This window comes from Chrysochloris asiatica, unplaced genomic scaffold (genome assembly GCF_000296735.1).
Source record: "Chrysochloris asiatica unplaced genomic scaffold, ChrAsi1.0 scaffold00022, whole genome shotgun sequence".
In the NCBI taxonomy this organism is placed as follows: domain Eukaryota; kingdom Metazoa; phylum Chordata; class Mammalia; order Afrosoricida; family Chrysochloridae; genus Chrysochloris; species Chrysochloris asiatica.
In genome coordinates, this window is record NW_006408540.1 from 14,686,629 (window position 1) to 14,711,358 (window position 24,730).

The window sequence follows — 24,730 nt, forward strand, 5'->3', positions numbered from 1 at the left end:
GTAAATGTTTTAAATTCTCACTTTCAGCAAGCAAGGTTGTATCATCTGCATATCGCAGGTTGTTAATGAGTCTTCCTCCAATCCTGATGTCACGTTTTTCTTCATAAAACCCAGCTTCTCAGATTATTTGCTCAGGATACAGGTTGAATAAGTATGGTGAAAGAATACAACCCTATTCCACACCTTTCTTAATTTTAAACCATTCTGTGTTCCCATGTTCTGTTCCAACAACTGCTTCTTGGTCCCGGTACAGATTCTTCATGAGCAATTAAGTGTTCCAGAATACTCACACTTCGCAATGTTGTCCATAGTTTGTCATGTTCCACACAATCGAAAGCCTTGCGTAGTCAATAAAGCACAGGTAAATATCTTTCTGATATTTTCTGTTTTCAGCCAAAATCCATCGGACATCAGCAATGACATCCCTCATTTCATGGCCTCTTCTGATTCTGGCTTGAACCTCTGGAAGTCCTCTGTCAATGTACAATTGTAGCTGTTTTTGCTTTAGCAAAACTTTACTCTCATGGGTTATCAAAGAGATTGTCTGATGATTTCCACATTCCGTTGGGTCACTTCTCTTTGGAATGGGCACAAATATAGTTCTCTTCCTATCAGTCAGCCAGATAGTTGTCTTCCAAATTTCTTGGCAGAGATGAGTGAGTGCCTCTTGTGCCATCTCACTTTCTTGAAAGATTTCAATTTTTATTCCATTAATTCCTGGTGTTTTGTTCTTTGCCAATTCTTTCAATGCACCTTGGACTTCCTCCTTCAGTATCACTGGCTACCGCTTGAAACGGTTGAACATTAACCATTTCTTTTTGGTACAGTGACTCTGTGTATTCCTCCTATCTTCTCTTGATGCTTTCTATATCATTCAATCATTTGCCAAGAGAATCTTTCAATAATGAAAGTCGAGGCTTGAATTTTTCTTCAGTTCCCCCAGCTTGAGAAATGCTGAGCATGCTCTTCCTTTTTGGTATTCTGATTCCAAATCTTTGCATATTTTATTGCAATATTTGGCTTTATCTTCTCGAGCTGATCTTTGAAATTTTCTGTTCAGCTCTTGGACCTCCTCATTTCTTCCATTCACTTTAGCATCTCTACACTGGAGAGCAAGTTTCAGAGTCTCCTTCTGACATCCATTTTGAACTTTTCCTTCTTTCTTGTCTTCTCAATGACTTTTTGCTTTCTTCATGTATGATGTTCTTAATGTCATCCCACAACTCTTCTGGTATTTGGTCTTTAGTGTTTAATGTATCAAATCTGTTCTTCAGATGATCTCTAAATTCAGATGGGATATATTCAAGGTCATATTTTGGCTCTCGTGGACTTGTTTTCATTTTCTTCAGCTTCAGTTTGAATTTGCCTATGAGTAATTGATGGTCTATTCCACAGTCTGCCCCTGACCTTGTTTTCACTGATGATATGGAGCTTTTCCATCATCTCCTTCTGCAGATGTAGTCAATTTGGTTTCTATGTATTCTATCTGGTGAGTTCCATGTGTATAATCATCTCTTTTGCTCTCTAAAGAAGGTATTTGAAATGAACAAATGATTGATTTTGCAGAATTCTATCATGCATTGTCCAGCATCATTTCTATCCGAGAGGCCATATTTTCCAACTACTGATCCTTCCTCTTTGTTCCTAACCTTTGCATTCCAATCACCAGTAATGATCAATACATCTTAATTGCGTGTTTGATCAATTTCAGATTGAAGAAGTTGATAGAATTCTTCTATTTCATCCTCAATGGCTTTTAGTGGTTGGTGCACAAATTTGAATAATAGTGGTATTAACTGGGCTTCCCTGGAGGTGCATGGATATTATCCTATCACAGACAGTGTTGTACCTCATGACTGATCTGGATATGTTCTTTTTGACAGTGAATGCAACACCATCCCTCTTCAGACCTTCAATTCTGATCAAATTCTTACAAAGCTCAGCCTAAAATTTCTGTGTTAAAGAGTCATCACATTTTCTGGATATAAATAATTTAAAAGAATGCAAAATATTTTCACATTGACCCTCAACTTAATTCATTTATAATAAAAGAATGTTTGGGAGGTAAGGCCCAGAGGGGAATCTGCAGGTTCCCCGAGTGCTGCTGACATCTCTTGGACCACTGTGTTTTCAGCTCACCAGCTGGCTGCATTCTCCTAACAGTCCCAGCAGGCTGGGACCATTTTTATCCAACTCTTCACAGATGAAGAACTACGTTTCATAACGTTAAATAATGGAAAAGCAAATAAAAAAGGGTTGCACTGGAATTTTAACCAGCCATCCTAAACTTTTAGTGTAATCTCCAAGTAAGTTCTCCAAGGCTAAGCAATATATGGGGAGGACAGGAAAGTAGTGAGGTAGGCACACTATAGATTGGTCAGCCATTTGAGATCACAAAGAGAGTAGCTTTTACCTAAGGACAAAATTCATAAGGTCATGCAAAGGCAGATGAATGGAAATGACAAAGAGGGATCAACGATGTATCTTGAAGGGATTGCAATCAAGATGAAATAAGTATATGATTTGCTGAATGTAAAAATGATGAAATGAAGTATATGATTTGCTGAATGTAAAAATGATGTAATGAAGTATATGATTTGCTGAATGTAAAAATGATTTACTCTGTAAAAATACCCAATTCATATTAAAAAGTTAAAAAACAGTAAAAAAAAAAAAGTATTTGGAATGTAAAACACCTGATTTTCTCCTAATCTACATTTTCTTCCCCTTGATTGCTAAAGTTTTCAAATATCTAGAAAATAAATTATGTAGCTAGCTTAAAGACTTGTTATAGATATTATAGGCTATGAATGTCTGACCTCAACTTGCATATGCAAATAAATGAGTATTTCAAAAAATTACATTAACTGAGTAACAAGACTAGATACTGCTTATTATAGTTAGGCTAGAGATTTTCTCTTGATTTTTGACTGCTAGATAAAATACTCTGAGTATAAATGTCAATTTTTGATTCAAAAATTTCAACAAATTCTATTAATATTTACTTCAAAATGGAATAAGACCATAAAAACAAACAAACAACATTTTATATACTACTATTTTTTGGTTCCTTCCTGCTATTGTGTTATGCTGTAGAGGAGAGTAAAAGTCTTTGACTCAATAGCCTTGCTAAAATCAACAAAAGGTGTATAAAGAAGACATCTGTTTTAGTATTCATTTCTAGTTACAAAGAATTAGGGGTAATGAGAAAATGGAATTTTACTGTGGTAGCTGATAACTCTGACAAAATCAGTTTCGAATCAGTGAAACATTTTTTAATTTCACAAAAGTAAGTATTTTTGTTAATTAATTTTTAAGCTATGAAATATTTCAACCATATAGAAAATTACAGTGAGTATTAAGCACTCTGCTTTTCTCAAGTTATCACTAGATGTAACTCTTAAATGGTTCTTTCCATTAATAAGTTGAATAAAGCAAACCCAATTTTTAAAACAACAACAACAAAACAACCTTGGAGAGAATTTCATTTTAGTAAATCCTTTTTCTTTGTTTATTATATTCTTCCTTTCCCCAATCTGTAGTAGAGTCCCTGGGTAGTGCAAATGGTTAAGCACTAGACTACTAGTCAAAAATCTGAAGGTTCAAACCCACCTAGGGTCGGAAGAGAGACTTGGTGATCTGCTTCTGAAAGGTCAGTCTTGAAAACTCAGTGGAGCGGTTCTACTCTACTCATGGGATCACTGCGTCTGAGTCAACTGATGGCAACAAGTAACAACAACAATAATCTCTTAATACCAGGGGGCTTTCAAAAGTCAGTTTATTTCCCCATTGCCTCTTTATTTCATGTTTCCACGGACTTTCTGAAGCCCTCTAGTACAGTGAATTAAAATGATAACATACAGAGTCATCACATTCTTGATATAAGTTCAAATTGTTTTCTGATTTTCTTTAAAAAAATTATTACTAGATTCGATTAGCTAATATTTTACTTAGGATTTTTACACCCATTATTTGAGTTCAATTTACAGTTTTCTCTTCATAGATTATTCTTGTCTATTTTAAGTACCAAGAAGAGAATTGGAGTTTACACTACTTTTTCTCTGGAACAGTTTGTATAAAATAAAGATTATATTTTCTGTGACAAATTGGTTAAACTTGAAAATAAAACTAGCCAGGAATTATGGTTTTGTTTTTGTTTTTTTTTTTTAATGAGATTTAATAACTACTAATATGATTTTTTTTTTCATGGCTATGTATCTATTTGAATTTTCTATATTTTCTTTACCAATTTAGGTAATAAATAAAACTCTAGAAAATTCTCCTTTTTTATTATGACTTTAGAAATGTAACTCTATCTGTAGATAAGTTACTTCTTACTTTCAATATAACTTGTGTTTTCTTGCTTTTATATTGATTAAATTTACCAGGATTTTACTTATTTACATTATCAAAGAACCACCTTCTGTTTGACTAATCTTCTCTGTGGTTATTTTGCTCTTAATTTTATTAATCTGTGCCCTTAACTTCAATTCAATTCCATCAACTTTCTTTGGGTTTTGTCTGTCACTTTTTAAACTAGCTTCTTAAATTTACTGTTGTTTATCCCATGAAAATTTTATCTCTTTCTAATAGATTAATTTAAGGCCTAATCAAATCCCCTTGAAGCACACTTGAGATGTATCTTTCAAATGGTGATATCTAGTTTTGAATAAGTTGTTGAGTCAGTTCCGACTCATACCTATCCTGTTGACAATTTCTGAGGAACAGCTGGTAGGTTTGAACCAGTAACCTTGCAGTATAAACCTACCTTGCAGTTGAGTGCTTATCCTACAGCACCACACCAGGACTTTTACCTTTGAACACAGAGCTGTGAATATTTCATAATTTTACCTATGACTTATCTGACATATGATTTAGTTAGAAGTGGGTTTTAAATTTTCCAAATTTATCAGCCTTAAAAATGTATTTTCTATTATTATTAATAATTCTGTTGCTTTGTGGTCACAGGAAGTGATCTGTAGCATAAAGAATCTTTGGCATTTATTGAACATTGACTTCTGATCTAGTACATGTTCAATTTTTGATCCATACAACAAGTGTTCCACGTGTACTTAGAAAGAATATACATATTCGTTGGTCATTGACTAATGAATCTATCAAATACCTACCATATCAAATTTGTTAATGGTGTTGTTTATATCTTCTTTATCTTTATTCATTTTTAGATTGTATAATCTATCAGTTTCTGAAAGCAGTGAGGTAAAATTTCCCATCATGACAGCTGATTTGGCAAGTGTCCCTTGTAATTTGTTTCCTTGTAATTCTGATACTGTGCAGTTGTTTTTTTGTCTTATATATTTTTACCTTCTTAGGTGTGAATAATTCGGGACTATAAAATATTCTATATGAATTTTTTATGCTCTTTATCCTCAATCATGCTTTTGGTTTACTTGCAAATTTTGTGTAATAATTATATTCTTTCTCTTTGGTTAGTTTATGCCTGGAAAATCATCTTCTTATAAGTTCATCTCCAATATTTCTGCATGATATTTAAATATGAGTCTTGTAACAGCATAAAATTAGTGTTTGTTTTTAGTTCTCATTCAGAATCTCTTACTTTTGATAATTTAATCTTGTGTCAAATCTGTACTCATTTCTAACATTAATTTGTTTTCTTCTTATACTTACTTTTCCTTTTGTTCTGTCTATAGTAGATGGACCAAGTTTTCTTTATTTTCTTATTTGCATCTCTACTGGTTCTGTTCCCATTCTTCTAGTTGTTGTTGGTGTTAAGCGTTGAGTCAATTCCAACCCATAGCGACCCTATATATGGCTACCCTTAAATTTAACAAAGTCTAAAGGGATTCAAAGCATCTATTCTCCTCCTTGGACTCCTGGTGTGGCTGGTGATGTAGGGTAAACAGTGGATTGCGAACAACAAGGTCAGCAGTTCAAATCCATCAGCTGCTCCTTAGAAACTGTACATGGAAACCATGAGTCAGAATCAACTTGATGGCACTTAACAGCAACAACATTCTCCTCCTTGGAATCGTTGTGTGGCGCTGTAGGATAAACATTGGACGACTACATCGGTTTAAATCACATGGTCAGCAGTTCACACTCCCCAGTCACTCTTCAGGAACCCTATACAGGGTCACTATGAGTCAGAAGCAACTCAATGGCACTTAACAACAACAACATTCTCCTAAAAAAGTAGAAGAACCTTAAAACAGCACTCATCTCTCTTTTCCCAAGTCCTATATTCTCTTGTTTAGTATTTTAGATTCAACCTATTGTTAAACATTCGCCCATATGTTATTATTAAGTGCCATCATATTTACTGACTCACAGAGACCCTGTATAGGGTTTCCAAGGAGCAGCTGGTAAGTTTGAACTGCCAACTTTGTGGCTCAAACTGACCTTGCAGTCCAATGTTTTATCCCATAGTACCACACCAGAACTCCATATTTGTTGTTGTTGTTGTTAGGTGCCATCGAGTTGGTACCAACTCATAGTGACCTTATGCACAGCAGAACAAAACACTGCCTGATGCTGGACCAACCTCACTATTATTGCCATGCTTGAGTCCATCAATGCTGCTACTTGGCCACCATCTGGTTGGGGGTCTTCCTCTTTTTCTCTGATCCTCCACCTGACCAAACATGATATCCTTCTCCAGCGACTGGTCCCTCCTGACAATATGTCCAAAGTATGAGAGATGAAGTTTGGCCATCCTGGCCTCCAACGAACAGTCTGGCTGCACTTCTTCTAACACAGATCTGTTGGTTTTTTTGGCAGCCCATGGTACTTTCAATATTCTCCTCCAACACCATGACTCAAATGCATCGATTCTTCTACAGTCTTCCTTATTTACTATCCTGTTTTCGCATGCATATGAGGTTATTGAAAATGCCATGGCTTGGGTCAGGCGTAGCTTAGTCCTCAAGTTGAAATCTTCACCCTTCAAAAAGATCTGTGCAGCAGATTTGCCTAATGCAATACGTCATTTGATTTCTTGACTGCTGCTTCCATGAGCGTTGATAGTTGATTCAAGAATGAAGTTCTTGACAACTTCAATTTTTTCTCCATTGATAAGAATATATAGCATTCATCTTATTACTCTTTTAAAGTATTTATTTTACAATATATTGACCTACTTTCTTTCTTACCATTGTTCCTTGTATACTAGTCTTTCCTTCTGAATTCAGTTTCCTTCTTGCTGAAAACATATCATTTAGTAGTTCTTTCAGGGAAGCGGTAAACTCAGTCCTTATTTTTAAATACACATTTCACTATGTATTGCATAAAATCCTCTGAAATTGATTGTTATTTGCCTCAACACTTTGAGGATATATCCAGTCCTTCTGAGAACCATTGTTGCTGAGTTAAGTTACTGTTGTGATATATTTTCCCTTGTATCTTTCCCCTCATAGTCTTTAAGTTTTTCTTTGTCATTCATGCAAAGCAGTACCATCACAATAATGCAGGTCTAGCTTTGTTTTCATTTATCCTGTTTGGGAATTCATGCACTTCTTCCATCTAGAGACTCGTGTCTTTCAATTCCAGAAAACTCCTAGCCACTACCTCTTTGAACAATTCTTCTCCTTATTCTGTCTTCTTAAACTGCCATTAGACATATGCTGGACTTTCTCAAATATCCTGTGTGTCTATTAACAGTATGTTTGTCTTTCTGTCTCTACTTCTCTGGGCTGCATCCTAGGCTATTTTCCACGTCTCCAGTCCTTGTCTCATGGGTGCAATCTACTCCATATCCTTCCATCATTTAAAAAAAAAAAATTTTTAATTTCAGTGCTGGTATTCTTCATTTTAAAGTTCTGGATTTGTTTTTCCTTTCAAACCCATCAGGTTCTTTTCTCCTCTAGCCTAGTCTTCTAGTTTTGTTTTGGGTTTTTTTCGTCTATCTTTTAAATCATCTTAAGTGTATTAAGTTGGCCACCTCACATGATTTCATTATTTTGAGTTCTTGGAATTCCTTTTCTTCTGAATGATGTATCTGCTGAATATCTCTCATGGTTCACTTCCAAGTGTGTGTTTTGTTTTGTTTTGTTTTTTTTAAATAGCAACTTCATATTCAGATGGAACATGCCCTGGATTGTGAAAGTGTTGCTGCAAAGTGGTTTCCAGAATCGCAGCTTTCTTCTAAGGAATATGGACCAGTTTTTCCCGTAATCTTAATTTAGCACCTTTTATTAGAAGCCTATAGAAATGACATCAACAAGGATTTCCACACCTGCATCTGATCAATGCTGGACACTGGATTTCTCATACTGACTGCTTCTTCCCCAAATCCAAATCTCATATCAGATAAATGGAAAGCTTTCTCATCACGTCTCAGGGCTGGTGGGCACAACATTTTTTTAAATGCTTTATTGTGAATTATGTGATAGTTTACATGAGAGGACATTAGCTTCACATTGATCCCGTCATATATCATTTCCTTGCCATGGTTACAATCCCCTCCATGCATCATCCACCAACCAAAGGGTATACCCCACAAGCCTGCCCCCCCACCCCGGTCGTCCGCACACAGACCCTCTTCCTCTCCGGGTCCAAAGTCCCCCACAACTCCATCTCCCCACATCATCATCTCTGCCTCCATCCTGGCATCACTGCTTCTCTGGGTAGGGTCCCGTTCTCTGCTCTTCTCCTTTGATTGGTCCCAGGGACCTCCGCTCCTAGACTGCAAAGTTAATCACTCCCTCCCTTTGCCACAAAATGTCTACCTTTACATTTCCAGCCCTTACCATTGGTCCTGATAACAATTATTTGCTTTTGTATCAAAAGAGACCCATCTCCTTTCATCAGCCCCGACTATACAGAATGGATACTACTCACTGGAGATTCTACCTTGCTCCACGCCCTCTGGATCTAGGTTCTCTCTTGAAAGCTTGTAATCCAGTCACTTCTTGCCTCTGTAACCTCCCCATTCTGGGCAGCCAGTGTCCAAGTTGCCCATCCCTGTCCTCACCCTGTACGGAGGGTGTGGGAATGATCCTCGCTGTGAAGATTTATTCCCTCTTTTGAGCTACTGCTTTCATAGGTGTATATCAAGTTCATCAAATTGTATCAGATTATTCTTTTTTCCCTCTTCTTCTTCTTCTGGTTGAACTTTGATCATCTAGTCATTGAAGCCAGGTAAAGTGGGTATTATCTGCAAGTGTGGGTGTACTTATGCACGTGCCCTCTCTTCTTATCACCATGATGCTTCACTCTCCACTCTAGTCCTCTGTGACTATGTCACTGACTCTGGGTCCAAGAGGTCTCCATCACAGGAGTCTATTGAGCCAGCACCTCCCAGAATTAAGTGGACAGAAGGAAGAGTCGAGAACAAAACAAAACTATAAGAACAAACTCAGAGAATCTGGGAGGTCAATCTGTGATCAAAACAAGTACAATGTAAAAGAAGGTAAACACATAGGAACAGAGATCCAGATGGTGAGAAGGTCAGGTCGATTACAGGATAAAATAGACTGCTCTAAATGGAGAGAAAAGTTAATGGACTATAAGGCAACGTCAAAGAAAATTAACACTTCACAACATACCAAGAGAATGAAAATCCAAGAAGAACATGGAAACATTAAAACTATGAGGAAACTCACAAGAAAGAACACAAAAAGCATGAACTCAGCTCAGGAAGACACAGAACAAAGAAAGCAGCAACACCACAAAAACACAAACATAATGGCAGCAATTAATCCATACCTATCGATAATTACACTGAATGTAAATGGATTAAATGCACCTGTTAAGAGACAGAGGGTGGCAGAATGGATAAGAAAACAAGATCCTTCAATATGCTGTCTGCAAGGAGTCTATAAAGCATTGTAGGGCTCAGCTCGCAGCTTCATTGCTGCTTTTCCCTCACTTCCCCTTATTGGTGATGACCGTGGTTACCAATCAAAGCGTGCATTCCCATTGAGCCTTAGTCTTAGAAGGGGGTTTGCCCTGAGGGGGACCTGACCACTTGCCTTGATGTCTCCTGGGCGAGCCACTTGTTTGTTCTTGTAGTAATCAGTTGGTCTGCGGATATTGTTTTGTATTTTTCCTGTCAGTCTCTCCTTTCAGGAAGTATCTTCTGTTCTTCTGGTCACTCCAGGCTGGTCTGCTTGTCCTTTCAAGTGGAAATTTCCCCTAAGAAGATTCTGGATGCTGTTCAGGATTCCACCTATGGTCTTGTGTAATGCAGAGGCTCCACAGGAAGCCTCCTTTGCTGGGCACATTGTATCCCCATTTTAGGTATTCCAATCAGTTATAGGCTTACAAGACGGACTTACAAGCTTTCTATGGTGGTATTTCTGGTTATTCCTTTCTCTTCCCCTCCAGTGCCTATTTTATAGCGGTATGCCAGGGGAACCAAGATTCAACAGACAGCCAAGCATCTTATTATTATTTCCCCCCCTTTCCCCATTCAAATCATGTCTCAATCTCTGTATTCCAGAGCCCTGTTGTTCCAAGGTTTTGCATACATCATTATTTGCCTCTGTCCCACTTCAGCTTCACATTCATCTTAACGTATTTCGTTTCATTGCAATGACTCAATCCCTTCCATGCATCATCAAATAACCAAGGATACATCCCACAGGCCCGCTCCTCACCCCCACCCCACCCCACCCCCGGCTATCAGTAAACAGCTCCTCTCCCTTCCTGAGTCCCATATCCCCAGCCACTCCATCTGTCCATGCCATCATCTCTGTCTCCATGCCTGGCCTCACTGCCTCTCTGGGTAGGGTCACACTTTCCACTCTTCTCGCTTGATGGTCCCAGGGACCTCCGCTCCTGGATTGCAAAATCAATCTCCTCCTTTTGCCAAGAAAAAAAAAAAAATGCGCCTCTACATTTCCGACCCTCACAGTTAGTCCTGGTGGCAGGTATTCACTGTTATACCACAAGAGTCTTATCCCCATTTCCGTTCCTCAGCCCGGTCCCAACAGTTCAAAAATCAATCAGTGGAGGTTCTGTCTATCTCTGCCCCATGTGGAACTAGGCTCCCTCTTGAAAGCTTGCAAGCCAGTCACTTCTTGCCTTTATAGATAACCCCCTCCCCCCCCATTTTGGGTCTGGGTAGTTTCCATTCTGCCCCCCCCCCCACTCAAGTTATTCCAGTCAGTTATAGGCTGAAGACGGGCTTACATGTTTTCTGTTGTGATGTTTCTGGCTACCCACCACCCTCAAGTGTCTAGTTCACAATGGTAGGCAAGGGAGACCAAGATTCAGAGATAGCCAATGAATCCTAACATTATTTCCATCTTTTCCCCTTTCAAGCCATGCCTCAATCCCTGTATCTTGAAACCCTGTTATTCCAAGGTTGGGGCACAACATTTTCAGTCCATAAGAAAATGAAACACTACAAAACTCTGTTATTTCTAAGTGGTCTCAGTTAGGAACTCCCTACCTGACACATCTCTTGTACTCAAATAGATGTTCAAACCAAGCCATCAGCCACTAGGCCAAATTCCTACTTGAACGACCCTTGACAACAACTTTAGATTATCCTTCGTATTTTGAAGTTGCTTTCTTGTTTTATCTTTTTCTTTTCTTTTTGTTAAATATCAGCCTTTATTGAGCTATGTCATTTAGCAGGCAATTCATCCATTTAAAGCATACAATTCAATAGTTTCTAACAGGTTTCCAGTTCTGTATCCACCACAACAATTCATTTGAGGGCACTTTGTCTCCTCAGAAAGTAATCCTATGCCCATTAGCAGTCACTCCCCATGTTCCTGTCTCCCGTGCCCCAGCTGTAGGCAAGCGACAATCAAGTTTCTGTGTCTATGAATTTGCCTATTCTAAACATATCATATAAGTGGTTTTATGTGCTATGTGACCTTCTGTGTCTGGCTTATTTAACGTAAGCATGCTGTTTCCAAGGTTCATCCAGATTGTAACAAGTACTGGTACTTCACTTCTTTTTATTGCCAAATAACATTCCATTGTATCAATATACCACATTTTATTGATCTATTCATCAGTTTATGGACAGGTGGGCTGTTTCCACTCTTTAGTTATTATGAATAATGCTGCTATGGACATTTGTGTACAAACCTTTGTATGGACGTAGGTTTTCATTTATTTTGTATATAGCTAGTATTTATTTAGGACATTGCTAGGCCATACAATACCTCCATGCCTTAGTTCAATTCTGAAACCTGTGACATTCTCTTCCTTTCACATCTACAAAGGAATAAACATCTGATATTTGTTATATTACATTCAGAATGTCAATTTTGTTCATAGATTTCACTGGGTGTTTTGGTGGCCTTTAGTTTGATAAGATATCCATTAATTTTCTATACTAAATAGTAGAGGAAAGATGGAATCATTCTGAAACTACTTCTCTTCAATATTTCATTAATCATGGTGATTGTGGTGGTTATGTGCCACGGAGTCGATTCCTACTCATAGAGACCTTGTACAGGGTTTACCAGGCTGTAAGTCTTTACGGGAGCAGAAAGCCTCATCTTTCTCCCATGGAACAACTGGTAGTTTTGAACTGCTTACCCTGAGGTTAGCAACCCGAGTCGTAACCACTATATGACCAGAGCTCCTTCTCATTAATCATAGAAGATAACAATAAACCATCTAATAGAAACTCATTCCATAATTCTAACCTTTATTTAAAATGTTCTCACATTTCCTAAGTATGTTGTATTAACTGAACTAGGTAATACAAACAATCTGTCTGTGTTTTATCAACTTTTCATACTCTAAGATGCTTTTGTTGTTGTTGTCAGGTGCCATCAAGTCAGTCCGATTCATAGCGACCCTATGCACAGCAAAACGAAACACTGCCCGACCCTGGGCCAACCACACTACTGTTGCCATGCTTGAGTCTATTGATGCTGCCAGTTGGCCAATCCATCTTGCTGGCGGGTCCTATGCCAATCTCACTGTTATGCTTCAGCCTTGGCTGCTGCCGCTGTGTCAATACATCTTGTTGGGGTCTTCCTTTTTTTCTCTGACTCTCTGAGAGCCCTGTGCTTTAGTGGTTCTTTATATTTTATCGTCAACCTTTGCTCAATCTTGTTTATTTCTTAGATAGTTTCTCATTAATTTATTTTTATTTATTTTTTAAAAGAAAACTGAAGTTGATTCAACCATGAAGGTATTTCCAACTATCTGTAGAATGGTTCATGTGTGAATATTTCATTCTAATATAGTCAACATATAATTTTCCCTTAGGCTTAGCATGATTAATTTCTATGAACTTACATCTATAACTAACTTCTGACCAACAGAAAGTAATTAGTAGGTAATAAAGTCATCTGTTTATCTATACTTTATTCAGGACTGAAAACCAAGCAATTAAACTTCTTTTATTCTGGTTTTCACGGAAGTCTAATATTCTCCTAATTTGAAAAATCAGAGAATCTATTTGATTATCCCTCATAGCTATTAAATACTCAAAGAAATATCCTAAGACACTAGAGAAGAGTCAGGATTGGGAGGAAGAAATGGAGTGTATGTATAGCTAACTGCCTTCATGAAAAACCACCTCCTTGGCCAGAGACCAGAAGAACTGGATTCTGTCTGGCTCCCTCTACTGAATGTCTTCATTAAAGGTTCCATAGAAGAATTCTGATCAAAAGGAAGAAAATGCATCACAGAATTCAAATTCTCATGGAATCCAGATTTTCTGGAGCCAACGAGGCTAGATCAATCCTGAAATTAATGCCTTGAAATTATAATCTCTTTCTAATTCTTATTTTTTCAAATAATATTTTGTGTGTTTTTTTCAGTATTTGAATGAAGGTTAACAGACAAGATCATCAGCTTTACTTTCAACAGTCATCTCAATGATGACATTCCCCTCGCTGCAATAACAGTTACCTTGCTTCCTCCCTGTGGCTTCCCATTGACATATTTTTCATAAATCAGCAAAGCAAAAATATTTGATGTACACAAACAAAACAAAAAACATATATTCATTTAAATGTTCAAAGGGCACGTTTTGCAAGCCAGCCTCCTGCCTGCAAGCACACAGCCTTTCGCCCTAAAATACTTTAAACCTTAAACCAGAAGTATCCCTTGGAGTCTTCTTAAAACCAAACAATAGTTTAGCTTAACTAGTAAAGAATGTCTGCTTTGAGCAATGTGTTCTTTTAAGACCTGTCCATAGGGATCAAACTGACCCCAGCAACTCGAAAAAGCAGAAAATGTAGGGGATAATGAGTTTATGTTAATGGGTAGGAAGAGTTCAGAAAAGGAAGGGGAAAACAGTTATACAACTTGAAGAATATAATCAATATCACTGAATTGTACGTGTAGAAAGATTTGATCTGCTATGTATATTTGCAACAACAATAAAGCATAAAATAAATTATTTTTTAAAACACTGAAAAGACACTGGAAAGAAGTTTAATTTAAAGGAATATACTATAGGCAGAACTCATTCAAGTTGTAACTTAAGGAACTTGATGTACCTACAAAAACTGTGGTTAAACTAAAAGTTAAAGAGAAAGAGGGCAATTACAAAGCATCTTAAACTGAAGAGAGTAATGTTCAAGCTCTATTTCATATCAAAGAATGAATTTAAAAAAGCACAACCACCATAAAACTAATTATTTAAAGTTGTACATCAATGTTAATTGCAGCACTATTCACAATAGTCAAAGGATGTAAACAACCTAAATGTCCATCAACAGATAAATAAACAAAATGTAGTATATACATATGATAGAACACTCTCAGCCATATGGATAAAGCCCTAATATAGGCTACAGAGTCCTGGTGTGGCTCTGTAGGATAACAACTGGGCCAAAAGGTTGATTTGAACCTAGTTCAAACTCACCAGTCACTCCTTGGAAACCCCATACAGGATTGTTTGAATGAAAAAAGACTCTAAGGCACTTAACAAGAACAAAAACAACAACATGAGATACAAAATGGAGGATTCTTGAAAACATTACATTGACTGAAATGTCAGTCACAAAAGGACAAATCTTTTATGATTCCACTTAGATAAAATAGGCAAATATACAGAGGTTGCCACAGTGGTTGGGGGAGAAATGTTCTTGTTGTTTTTAGGTGCCATCAAGTCAGTTCCAATTCATAGTAACCCTATGCACAACAGAACAAAACATTGCCCGGGGTTCTGCACCAGCCTAACAATGCTTCTAAAGCTTGAGCCCACTGCTGTTGCCACTGTGCCAACACATTTGGGGGGCTTCTTTTTTTTTTTAACTGATCCTCCACTTTCCCTAGCATAATGTCCTTCTCCAGGGACCGGTCCCTCCTAATAATGTATCTAAGTATGAGAGACAAAGTCTTATCATTCTGGCTTCTAAGGAGCATTCTGACTGTACTTCTTCCAATAGATTTGTTTGTTCTTCTAGCAGTCCATGCTACTTTTAATATTCTTTTCCAACACTACAACGCAAATGCATCAACTCTACTACTACCATCCAACATTTTCATGCTTATGAAGCTATTGAAAATACCAAGGCTTGGGTCAGGTACACCTTAGTCCTCCAACTTACATTTGTACTTGAATATTTTCCTGCAGCAGATGTGCCTAATGCACATCTTTGATTACTTGACTGCTACTTACATGAGTGTTGATTGATCAGAGCAAAATGAAGTCTTAGACAACTTCAATCTTTTCTCCATGGATATAGATATTATTCATTAGTTCAGTAGTGAGGATTTTTGTTTTCTTTACATTGAGGTGTAACCCATACTAATCCCATCTTCATCAGTAAGTATTTTAAGTTCTCTTCACTTTCAGCAAGCAAGGTTGTATCATCTGCATATCTCAGGTTGTTACTGAGTCTTCCTCCAATCCTGATGCAATGTTTTTCACCATATAATCCAGCTTCTTGTATGATTTGCTCAACATACAGGTTGAATAAGGATGGTGAAAGAATACAACCCTGGCACACACCATTCCTAATTTTAAACCATTCAGTGTTCCCTTGTTTTGGGCCTCTTGGTCTATGTACAGGTTCCTCATAAACAAATTAAGTGCTCCAGAACACTCATTCTCCACAATGGTGTCCATGGCTTGTCATGATGCACACAGTCGAAAGCCTTTACATAAGCCATAAAACACAGGTAAACATCTTTCTAGTCTATGCTTTCAGTCAAGATCCATCTGACATCAGCAATGATATTGTTCATTCAACATCCTCATCTGAATCTTAACTGAACCTCTGGCATTACCCTGTCTATGTACTGCTGCAGGCATTTTTAAATTATCTTTAGCAAAATTTTACTTGTATGTGATATTAATGATACTGTCTGATGATTTTTGCATTCTATTGGGCCATCTCTCTTTGGAATGGGCACAAATATGTATCTCTACCAATCAGTTGGCCAGGTAGCTGCCTTCTTAATTTCTTGGCATAGATCAGTGAGTACCTCGAGTGCTGCATCAGTTTGTTAAAATTTTTCAATTTACGCTCCATCAATCCCCGGAGTCTGGTTCTTTGCCAATGCCTTCACCATGGGACTTCTTCCTTTAGTACCACTGGCTCTTGATCACATATTATCTCTTGAAATGGCTGAACATAAACTATTTCTTTTTGGTACAGTGACTGTATATATTCCTTCCTTCTTCTTTTGATGCTCTCTGCATCATTCAATATTTTATCCACAGAAACTCAAAGTCGAGGCTTGAGTTTTTTTCTTCAGTTCTTTAAGCTTGAGAAATACTGTTTTCTAACTACAGGTCTTTGTACATTTCATTATAATACTTGGAATTAGTAGGGTCTGTTCTTAATCTTTTTTTACTATCTTTTTAAAATAGTTTTATGCAAATGTGAGTCGAACAGAAAATTTTGTAAGCTACTGTTTAGTGGTAGCTCCATAGGATAAGCACTAGATTGCAAACTATAAGATCAGTGGTTCAAGTCCACCAGCCACTCTACGGAAGAAAGATTTACACCTTCAGAAACTATACAGCATCATTGAGAGCTACAACTCACTTGATGGCACTTAACAACAACACTGGTTTGTAATCTCTTACCAACAAGCATGAAAAGTATTGGTATAGAGTGAAATTTTGGATAATGGGACAGTGCTATCAAGCAATGAGATTTCTGCTGCAAATTGGGGGCTGATAAGCACATCTCAGAAATCAAATGACCCAGCTTTCAAATTCCAACCCAACTATTTACTACAATGTGACTTGAGCATGTTACTTCACCTGCTTTCTCAACTATAAAATATCTCTAGTAATCATTACACCTACATAAGATAATATGTGTAAGGATATCAGTGCAATGTTCAGGACTTATAATGAATTCTCAATAAATGTCAGCTGTTAATATTGCTGTAACCAGTAGTTTCTAAAAACTAACCCCAAGTCTGAAATAGATAAGCATAAACCAATATTATTGCTGATCTGTGAATCCAGACTATTAATTAACCTTAAATGACTCCCTTAACCAAGACCCAGAGACTTGACTTCAGAGAACAGGGAGAAACGGTTACCTGGAAAGGCAGGCTTTAGTGACAGCATTATGAAGGTTTTCATCAGGATACAGTGACAGGCGACGAGAAATCCTCAACAGCTGCCTGGTGGAAAGTGATGATGCCAGTGATTGCGCCTACCAAAAGGCAAAGACAGCCTGTTAAGAGTCTTCTTTCAGCTTGCTGTATGTACATTTAGATGGATAGCATAGCAGAATTCATTATTCCTAAAGGACAGTCTCAAACTTAAATAAATACATACTGTTAATGAACTATAAGTAAAAATGCATAGAGATCAATTTACACTTAAAGCATCCTTAAAGATGTTTGTTGGTTTTTGTTTTTTAAATTGGTCTGTGAACTTATCGATTAAGTTCAGTTAAAATGTTTTCATGATACTAAGCGCTGTGTGTACATGTTGTGGAGGTCGGGGAACAGGCAGCTTGGATGGAGTAAGACGGGATGCTACAGAGTACAGGCTGCACCAAACATACAAATAATATTCACATACAATTCACTATCTCTTCCCTTTTTGTTTTGTTTTGCTTTCACAAAACCATTCTGCTATAATATACCAAAAATGCCTAAAGTTTTATGCCAATAGGTCGGTTTTGGAATGCAGAAAAGGAGATGTGGACAATTCAGAGTGAAGAGCACGGAGACGCCAATGAGTATGGTGTTGGGTGGCAGTTTGCTTTTTTGGAACCCTTCCTCTTTGCAATCTGAGCAATTTCACTTTTTCTATTTTTGTTGTTTCTTTCTTACATTTCTCAGATCCCACTAATAGAGTTGTTAGTGTAGACCTCAGGACATGTTAAATGTGAAAATGTTTCTTGACTTCAAGTTATCTTGGCAGGGAAGTCCAATGTAGTGACAAAGTTTATGGTATTGGAATGAGCCAAGTCAGATTCCCAATTATTAGCTGTGTGGCACTGGCAAATTAGTTAACCTCTCCAAGTCTCAGTTGCCTCATTTCTAAAGTCGAGATGATAACATCCTGATATGGGACTGTACAATACACTGGTCTGCTAACTACAAGATGGGCTGCTCTTTGGAAACTGTACACGGTCACTGTGAGCTGGAACTGACTTGATGGCACTTCACACACACACAGAAAGTGGAGATAAGAATGCCCTCATTTATAAAGTATTTAGGAGAGATTAAATTAGAAAATGATTCTAAAACAAAAAGCACAGGTCAGATGCATATGGGCTCTCAGTAAATATCAGTGATTGTTAATAAAACAGCTTCTTCAAAATAAAAATATAACAAAGGAAGGGGATGTGCCCACCATATCAGCATGAATTCAATGAATCAGACAACTATGCTCTAACTCCTAACTTGAAGCAGCAACCTGAAAAGATGACAGTTGTCACTGACAACCAAAGGAGAGAAGCACTTTTGAAGTAACTGGTCCTTTAGGGGGACAGTGGAGTCAGGGTGATGTCATAGAGCAAAGAGGGCACCCAAGAAGCCTGGTCACCTAACAGTCTAGAGAGGTGTTATAGGTTAAATTGTGTTCTCAAATATACATGTTATTAATCTTCTATGCCTGTGATTATAATCCCAGTAGAGAACAGGTTGTGTTTGTTAAATTAATGAGGACTGATTAATATAGGCTGTGTTTTGAGTCAATCTCTTACAAGACATAAAAGAAGTAGATAAAGCAAACAGCCACGGGGAAAAGAGATGCCAAGCCACATAAGATCACCAAAGGACGAGGATCTCGTAAGAGACAAGGCCCTTCCTCTAGAGCAGACATAGAAAGAAAGATTTCCCCTAGAGTCAGCACCCTGGATTCTAGCCTCCTAAATTTCATTCTTCTTAGATCAACTATCAACACTCATGGTAGCAGCAGTCAAGAAATCAAACAACGTATTGCATTAGGCAAATCTGCTGCACAAGACTTTTTTAAAGTGTTGAAGAACAAAAATGTCAGCTTGAGGACTAAGGTGCACCTGACCCAAGCCATTGTATTTTCAATAACTTCATATACATGTGGAAGTTGGAAAGTAAATAAGGAAGACTGTAGAATTGATGCTTTTGAGTTATGGTGTTGGAGGAGAATGTTTAAAGTGCCATTGGCTGCCCATAGAACCAAAAGATCTGTGTTGGAAGAAGTGTAGCCAGAGTGTTCCTTGGAGGCCAAGATGGCCACACTTCGTCTCTCATACTTTGGACATTCTGTCAGGAGGGACCAATCTCTGGAAGAGGATATCATGTTTGGTAAGGTGGAGGGTCAGAAAAAAAGAGGAAGATTCCCATCGAGATGGATTGGCAAAGTGGCAGCATCAATGGGCTCAAGCGTGGCAACAATTGTGAGGTTGGCCCAGGATTGGGCAGTGTTTCGTTCTGCTATGCATAGGGTCGCTATGAGTCGGTGCTGACTGGATGGCACCTAACAACAACAACTACAACAATAAAAAGGTAAAAGCCCTACACTAAGTTATGGTAACAAAAGTGGAGAGAAAGGCTGCATCAAATGTTAAGTTTAAAGGACTTGGCAACTGGGAGGGCACGATAAAGAAGGGAAAACTGAACCTGAACCACGTTATTTAGAATTACTTTTCCTTACCATTTCATTGCTAACCCTCTTTCAGCTTAAAGTTCTGCCTCGACTACTGCCCTTTCATAGAATATACACTTTGCTCATTTATTTTGATTGCTTATCTTCTCTCACTTAACTGTTAGTTCCATGATGACAGAGACTTTTGTTTGGAAGTATCAAAACTTAAATATGACTCAGAAACTTCTACATTTAAAACCTGCAACCATGAAAGATTCCTATCTTAACCATAGAAAATGTTTAAAACTGCCTTCAACCAAAGGATTCTCATAACAAGAATCCTATTAAACCCAAAGATAATCTTGCTGTGATAAAATATTCTAACTGCAATCCAGGCACAATACTGAATTCAGGCGTCACACTTGGTTCCAGTGATCATTTAGGACTCTCATGAATCTGAACAGCAACTCTTTCAGTTAATAGCATCAACATGCTTTGCAAAATGTCTAGTGTTAAAAGTCAGAACTAAGCCTTATATTGCATTAAGCATTGAATAAAGGGTTTGGTCATCTCTGTTTTTACATTCAATCAATTAGAAATTGAGACTATACATAAAATTAAATATTATCAATGTATTTGATATCATTAGCTCACACAAATAAAATTTTTCTGAAGATAATTTATAAACAGTTGCAGCAGTACATTCACAGGGAACTATCAGAAACTCATGGTGAATTTAGAAGATGTGGAACAAGGAACACCATCGCTGATGTCAGATGGGTCTTGACTGAAATATTAAGTACAGAGATAACACCACAAAAATGTTTACCTTTGTTCCCCTGACTAGACAAATACATTTAACTATGTTTGTTGTTGCTGTTAAGTGCCATTGAGATGGTTATGATGCCTAGGGACCTCCCGGTATAGAGTTTCTAAGGAGCAGCTAGTGAGCTTGAACCACCAACGCTGCACTTCAAACCAACCAGCATATTAACCCACAGTGCCACACCAGGACTCTTTTAACTGTGTTGTTGTTGTTGTTGTTGTTGTTGTTAAGTGCCACCAAATCGGTTCCGACCCATACCAACCCTGTACAGGGTTTCCGAGGCTATAAATCTTTACAGGAGCAGAAAGCCTCATCTTTCTCCCATGGAGTGGCTGGTAGTTTCAAACTGCTGACCTTAAGGTTCACAGCCCGATTCATAACCACTATGCTGTAGATAATAGTAAATTATGGATAGCATTGCAAGGATGGGTATATTTCTGAATACTTAATTGTGCTTATGCGAACTTGTACATAGACCAAGAGGCAGTTGTGCAAACTAAACAAGGGAATACTATTTGGAATAAAATCAGGAAACTTCCACCATACTTGTTCAACTAATGTGAAGCAACTTATCCAAGAAGCTGGAGTACATGAAGAAGAATGTGGCATGAGGACTGGAGGAAGACTCATGAACAGCCTGTGCTATGCAGATGCCTCAGACTTACTTACTCAAAGTGAAGAGCACTTCCAGCATTTCCTGATGAAGGTCACAGAACACAGACTTCACTAAGAATTACACTTCAACATAAAGAAAACAAAAATCTTCACAGCTGGACCAGTAAGCAACATCATGATAAATGGGGAAAAGACTGAGGTTATCAAGAATTTTACTTGGACCTGTGATCAAGGTCCCTGGAAACAAACAGCAGTCACGAGATCGAATGACAATGAATTGAGCAAATCTGCTGTATAAGACCTCTTTTAAGTATGAAACAGAAAAGATTTCACTTTGAGGACTAGGGTACACCTGAGCAAAGCTATGGTATTTTCATCACCTCATGTGCATTGGAAAGCTGGACAATGAATAAGGAAGACTGAAGAAGAATTGATCCTTTGAATCATGGTGTTGGTGAAGAACACTGTAGATGCCATGAATTACCATAAGAACAATCGAAGAGTTTCATTCTGTTGTGCATAGGGTCATTATGGGTCAGTACCATCTCGATGGCACCTAACAACAACAACAATGTATTTAACATTTACAATATCAAATTTCTAACTGCAATTTTATGTTGCAAAAAAGATGAGGGTGTGCCAGTCCATTCCCCTAGTTACAATGGTTTACCAAGAGTATACCTCAAAGTGTTTGCTATTTTAGCATACTTTATAATACCTCATCTTAAAGAAATGAAAATACAGAACAGATATTTTTTCAAATGTTTGTCTCTTTTTTACCTCTGGATGAATTATTTCTGTCATGGCAATGTAACATGTTCCAGGGAGAGAAAACTTTAGGGATAACCTGTCAATAAGTTAATAAATTCTTGAATTTAATTATTTACTTATTAAATAATTTGTGTCTACTACATGCAAGACAGTAAGCTAGGAAGTAGCCATAAAACCATGAACACCCAGTCTCAAGGAGCTCAAATATTAGCTTTTGTGGCTAGGTGCCAACGAGTAAGTCCTGGCCCACAGGTAGGCACTTTGAACACTAAATGGCCGAAAACCAGAAGAACCATGCGATGATATCAAGATCATCATACTTGATGAAAGACAGGAAAGAGAGAAAAGACTAAAATGGATGTCAGAGGAGATGCCAACTTAAAGATAGTACTTGAACCTATAAGAATACAATAGAGTGCTCAGTATAGGAGACAGAAGGAACACAGCAAAACACCAGGTACTCCAGAGCACAACATTTCTATGACATCAGCCATGTGGAGATGGAAAAAATGGTAAAATCGCTAAAAGATTAAAACATATACATAGGATGAAGCATGGGATAAGGGGAAAAATACCATCTTAAAAAACACAACAGATTTTAAAGTAATAGAACAACAGAACGCACTATGGAGAAAAACCCAGACTCACCGTTGGATCCTGTGTCTCTCTGAGTTTGTGTGTAAATGACAGCAATTTCTCCACAGCATCTTGAGGTATGTTTGGGACCTAGTTTATGAGGAAATGAAGGAAGACCAGAAAGAATAAATTGGAACACCTGATTAATCCTTCAGAAATTATGGCTCCTAAGCACACAATACTAGAATTGAAATTTCGGAAAACCTGACGTACAATTTATGCACTTACTTCATGGATAAGGTTGTCGATTCAACTTTCAGGAAACACGTAAGCCACTCCTTTTCTCCCTCTCTTTTGAAAAAATATTTGTGTGTGTGTTTTTGGTTAAAATTTACACAGTAAATGAATTTCCTGTTAAACACTTTCTATACAAATTGTTGGATGATATTGGTTACACTTTTCACAATGTGTCAACATTCTCTCTATTTCTGTTCAAGTTCCATTTTCAGTGCTCTAATTAACGCAACTGCCTTTCCTTCCCATCTTTGCTTTAGAGTAAATTTTGACCCTTTGTTCCCATGTGGTAGTGGTGGTAGTTTGCTGTGGAGTCACTTCCGACACCCTGTATAGGGTTTCTGAGGCTGGAAATCTTTACCAGAGCAGAAAGCCTCATCTTTCTCTCATGGAACGGCTGGTATTTTTGAACTGCTGACCTTGAGGTTAGCAGCCTGACTCATAACCACTATGCTACCTGAGCTCCTTTTGGTCCCATATAGATAACTTCTTTTAAAGAAACACAGTACTCACAGGTGACATTCTTTATTATAAGAGCAAATCTGTTACTTGGCTGAAAGGTGGCCTCTGGGAGTTTAGGTTCAAAGTATAAAAGATTTCTCAGGGAGACAGTCTTGGGAGTTTCCCTAGTCTCAACTAGTTCAGTAAGTCTGCACTTTTAAGAACTTAAGTTTTGTTCTACATTTTTCTCCCATTTGGTCAAAAGCCATCTATTGTGGCTCTGATCAGAACAGGAGGTGGTGGTGTGTGGCTGGGCACCATCTAGTTCCTCTGATCTCAGGGTAGATGAGGTCACGGTTCATGTAGACTACTAGTCCTATAGACTACTTTCTTCTCTGAGTATTTGGTTCCCGTCTTTCTTGCTTGCTTTAGAAGAGTAGAGACGAATAGCTATATCTTAAGTGGTCATTCACAAGCTTTTAAGACCACAGGCACTACTCACCAAACTACAATATAGAACATAGATTTTATGAACTATATTATGGCAAATTACCAAGTTGTTGCATGAGACTGTGGTCTTAAGTCTTCAAACCCAGTAAACAACTTCCACAAGGTATACAGTTATATCTAAGAAGTAGTCCTAGCTGTGTCCCCTCTAAGTTCTTTATAATATATATGAGTATACATGCATGTATACACATACATGTATATACATATGACTATAGATATACCTATACATTCACCTATACATTTACATGGAGCCCTGGTATGGTTCTACAGGATAAGCCTGGACTGCTTACCAAGAGGTCAGTGGTTCAAACCCATCAGCCACTCCTTGAAAACCTTATATAAGGTCACTATGGGTTCAAACCAACTCAGTGGCACATAGCAACATATACGTACACACGTTTAACTCCATCATCAGGATAAAACAGAAGGGAGCCTTTGTTGTTGTTGTTAAGTACTAAATACGTTCTATTAAAATTCTAAGACATGAATCGAGTCTGTTCTGACTTTTAGTGACTCATAGGGTTTCCAAGGAGCAGTTGGTAAGTTTGAACCACTGACGTTGTGGTCTAGTGGATTATCCTAGAGCGCTACACAAGGACTCCAAGCTCTACATAGTATATACATTATCTTGTTTATTATTTAAATCAGTTCTGTGATATAAGAAGTATTATTATCATTCATATTTTCAGATAGTATGCCATCCAGTAAGGAGCTCTGGTAGCGTAGTGGTTATGAATCGGGCTGTGAACCTTAAGGTCAGCGGTTCGAAACTACCAGCTGCTCCGCGGGAGAAAGATGAG

At 37.8% G+C, this 24,730-nt stretch overlaps 1 protein-coding gene across 1 annotated transcript in view; it reads right to left on the minus strand.

Annotated features, from left to right (window-relative positions):
- VWA8 (von Willebrand factor A domain containing 8) overlaps nt 1–24,730 on the minus strand; it is a 518,389-nt gene that overhangs the window by 288,879 nt on the left and 204,780 nt on the right. Inside the window, exons 16-17 of the mRNA XM_006837608.1 lie at nt 22,758–22,835; nt 17,413–17,528 (exon numbers count right to left, since the gene is read on the minus strand). Of these exons, the coding sequence (XP_006837671.1) occupies nt 17,413–17,528; nt 22,758–22,835 (194 nt within the window). The remainder of the gene's footprint in view (nt 1–17,412; nt 17,529–22,757; nt 22,836–24,730) is intronic.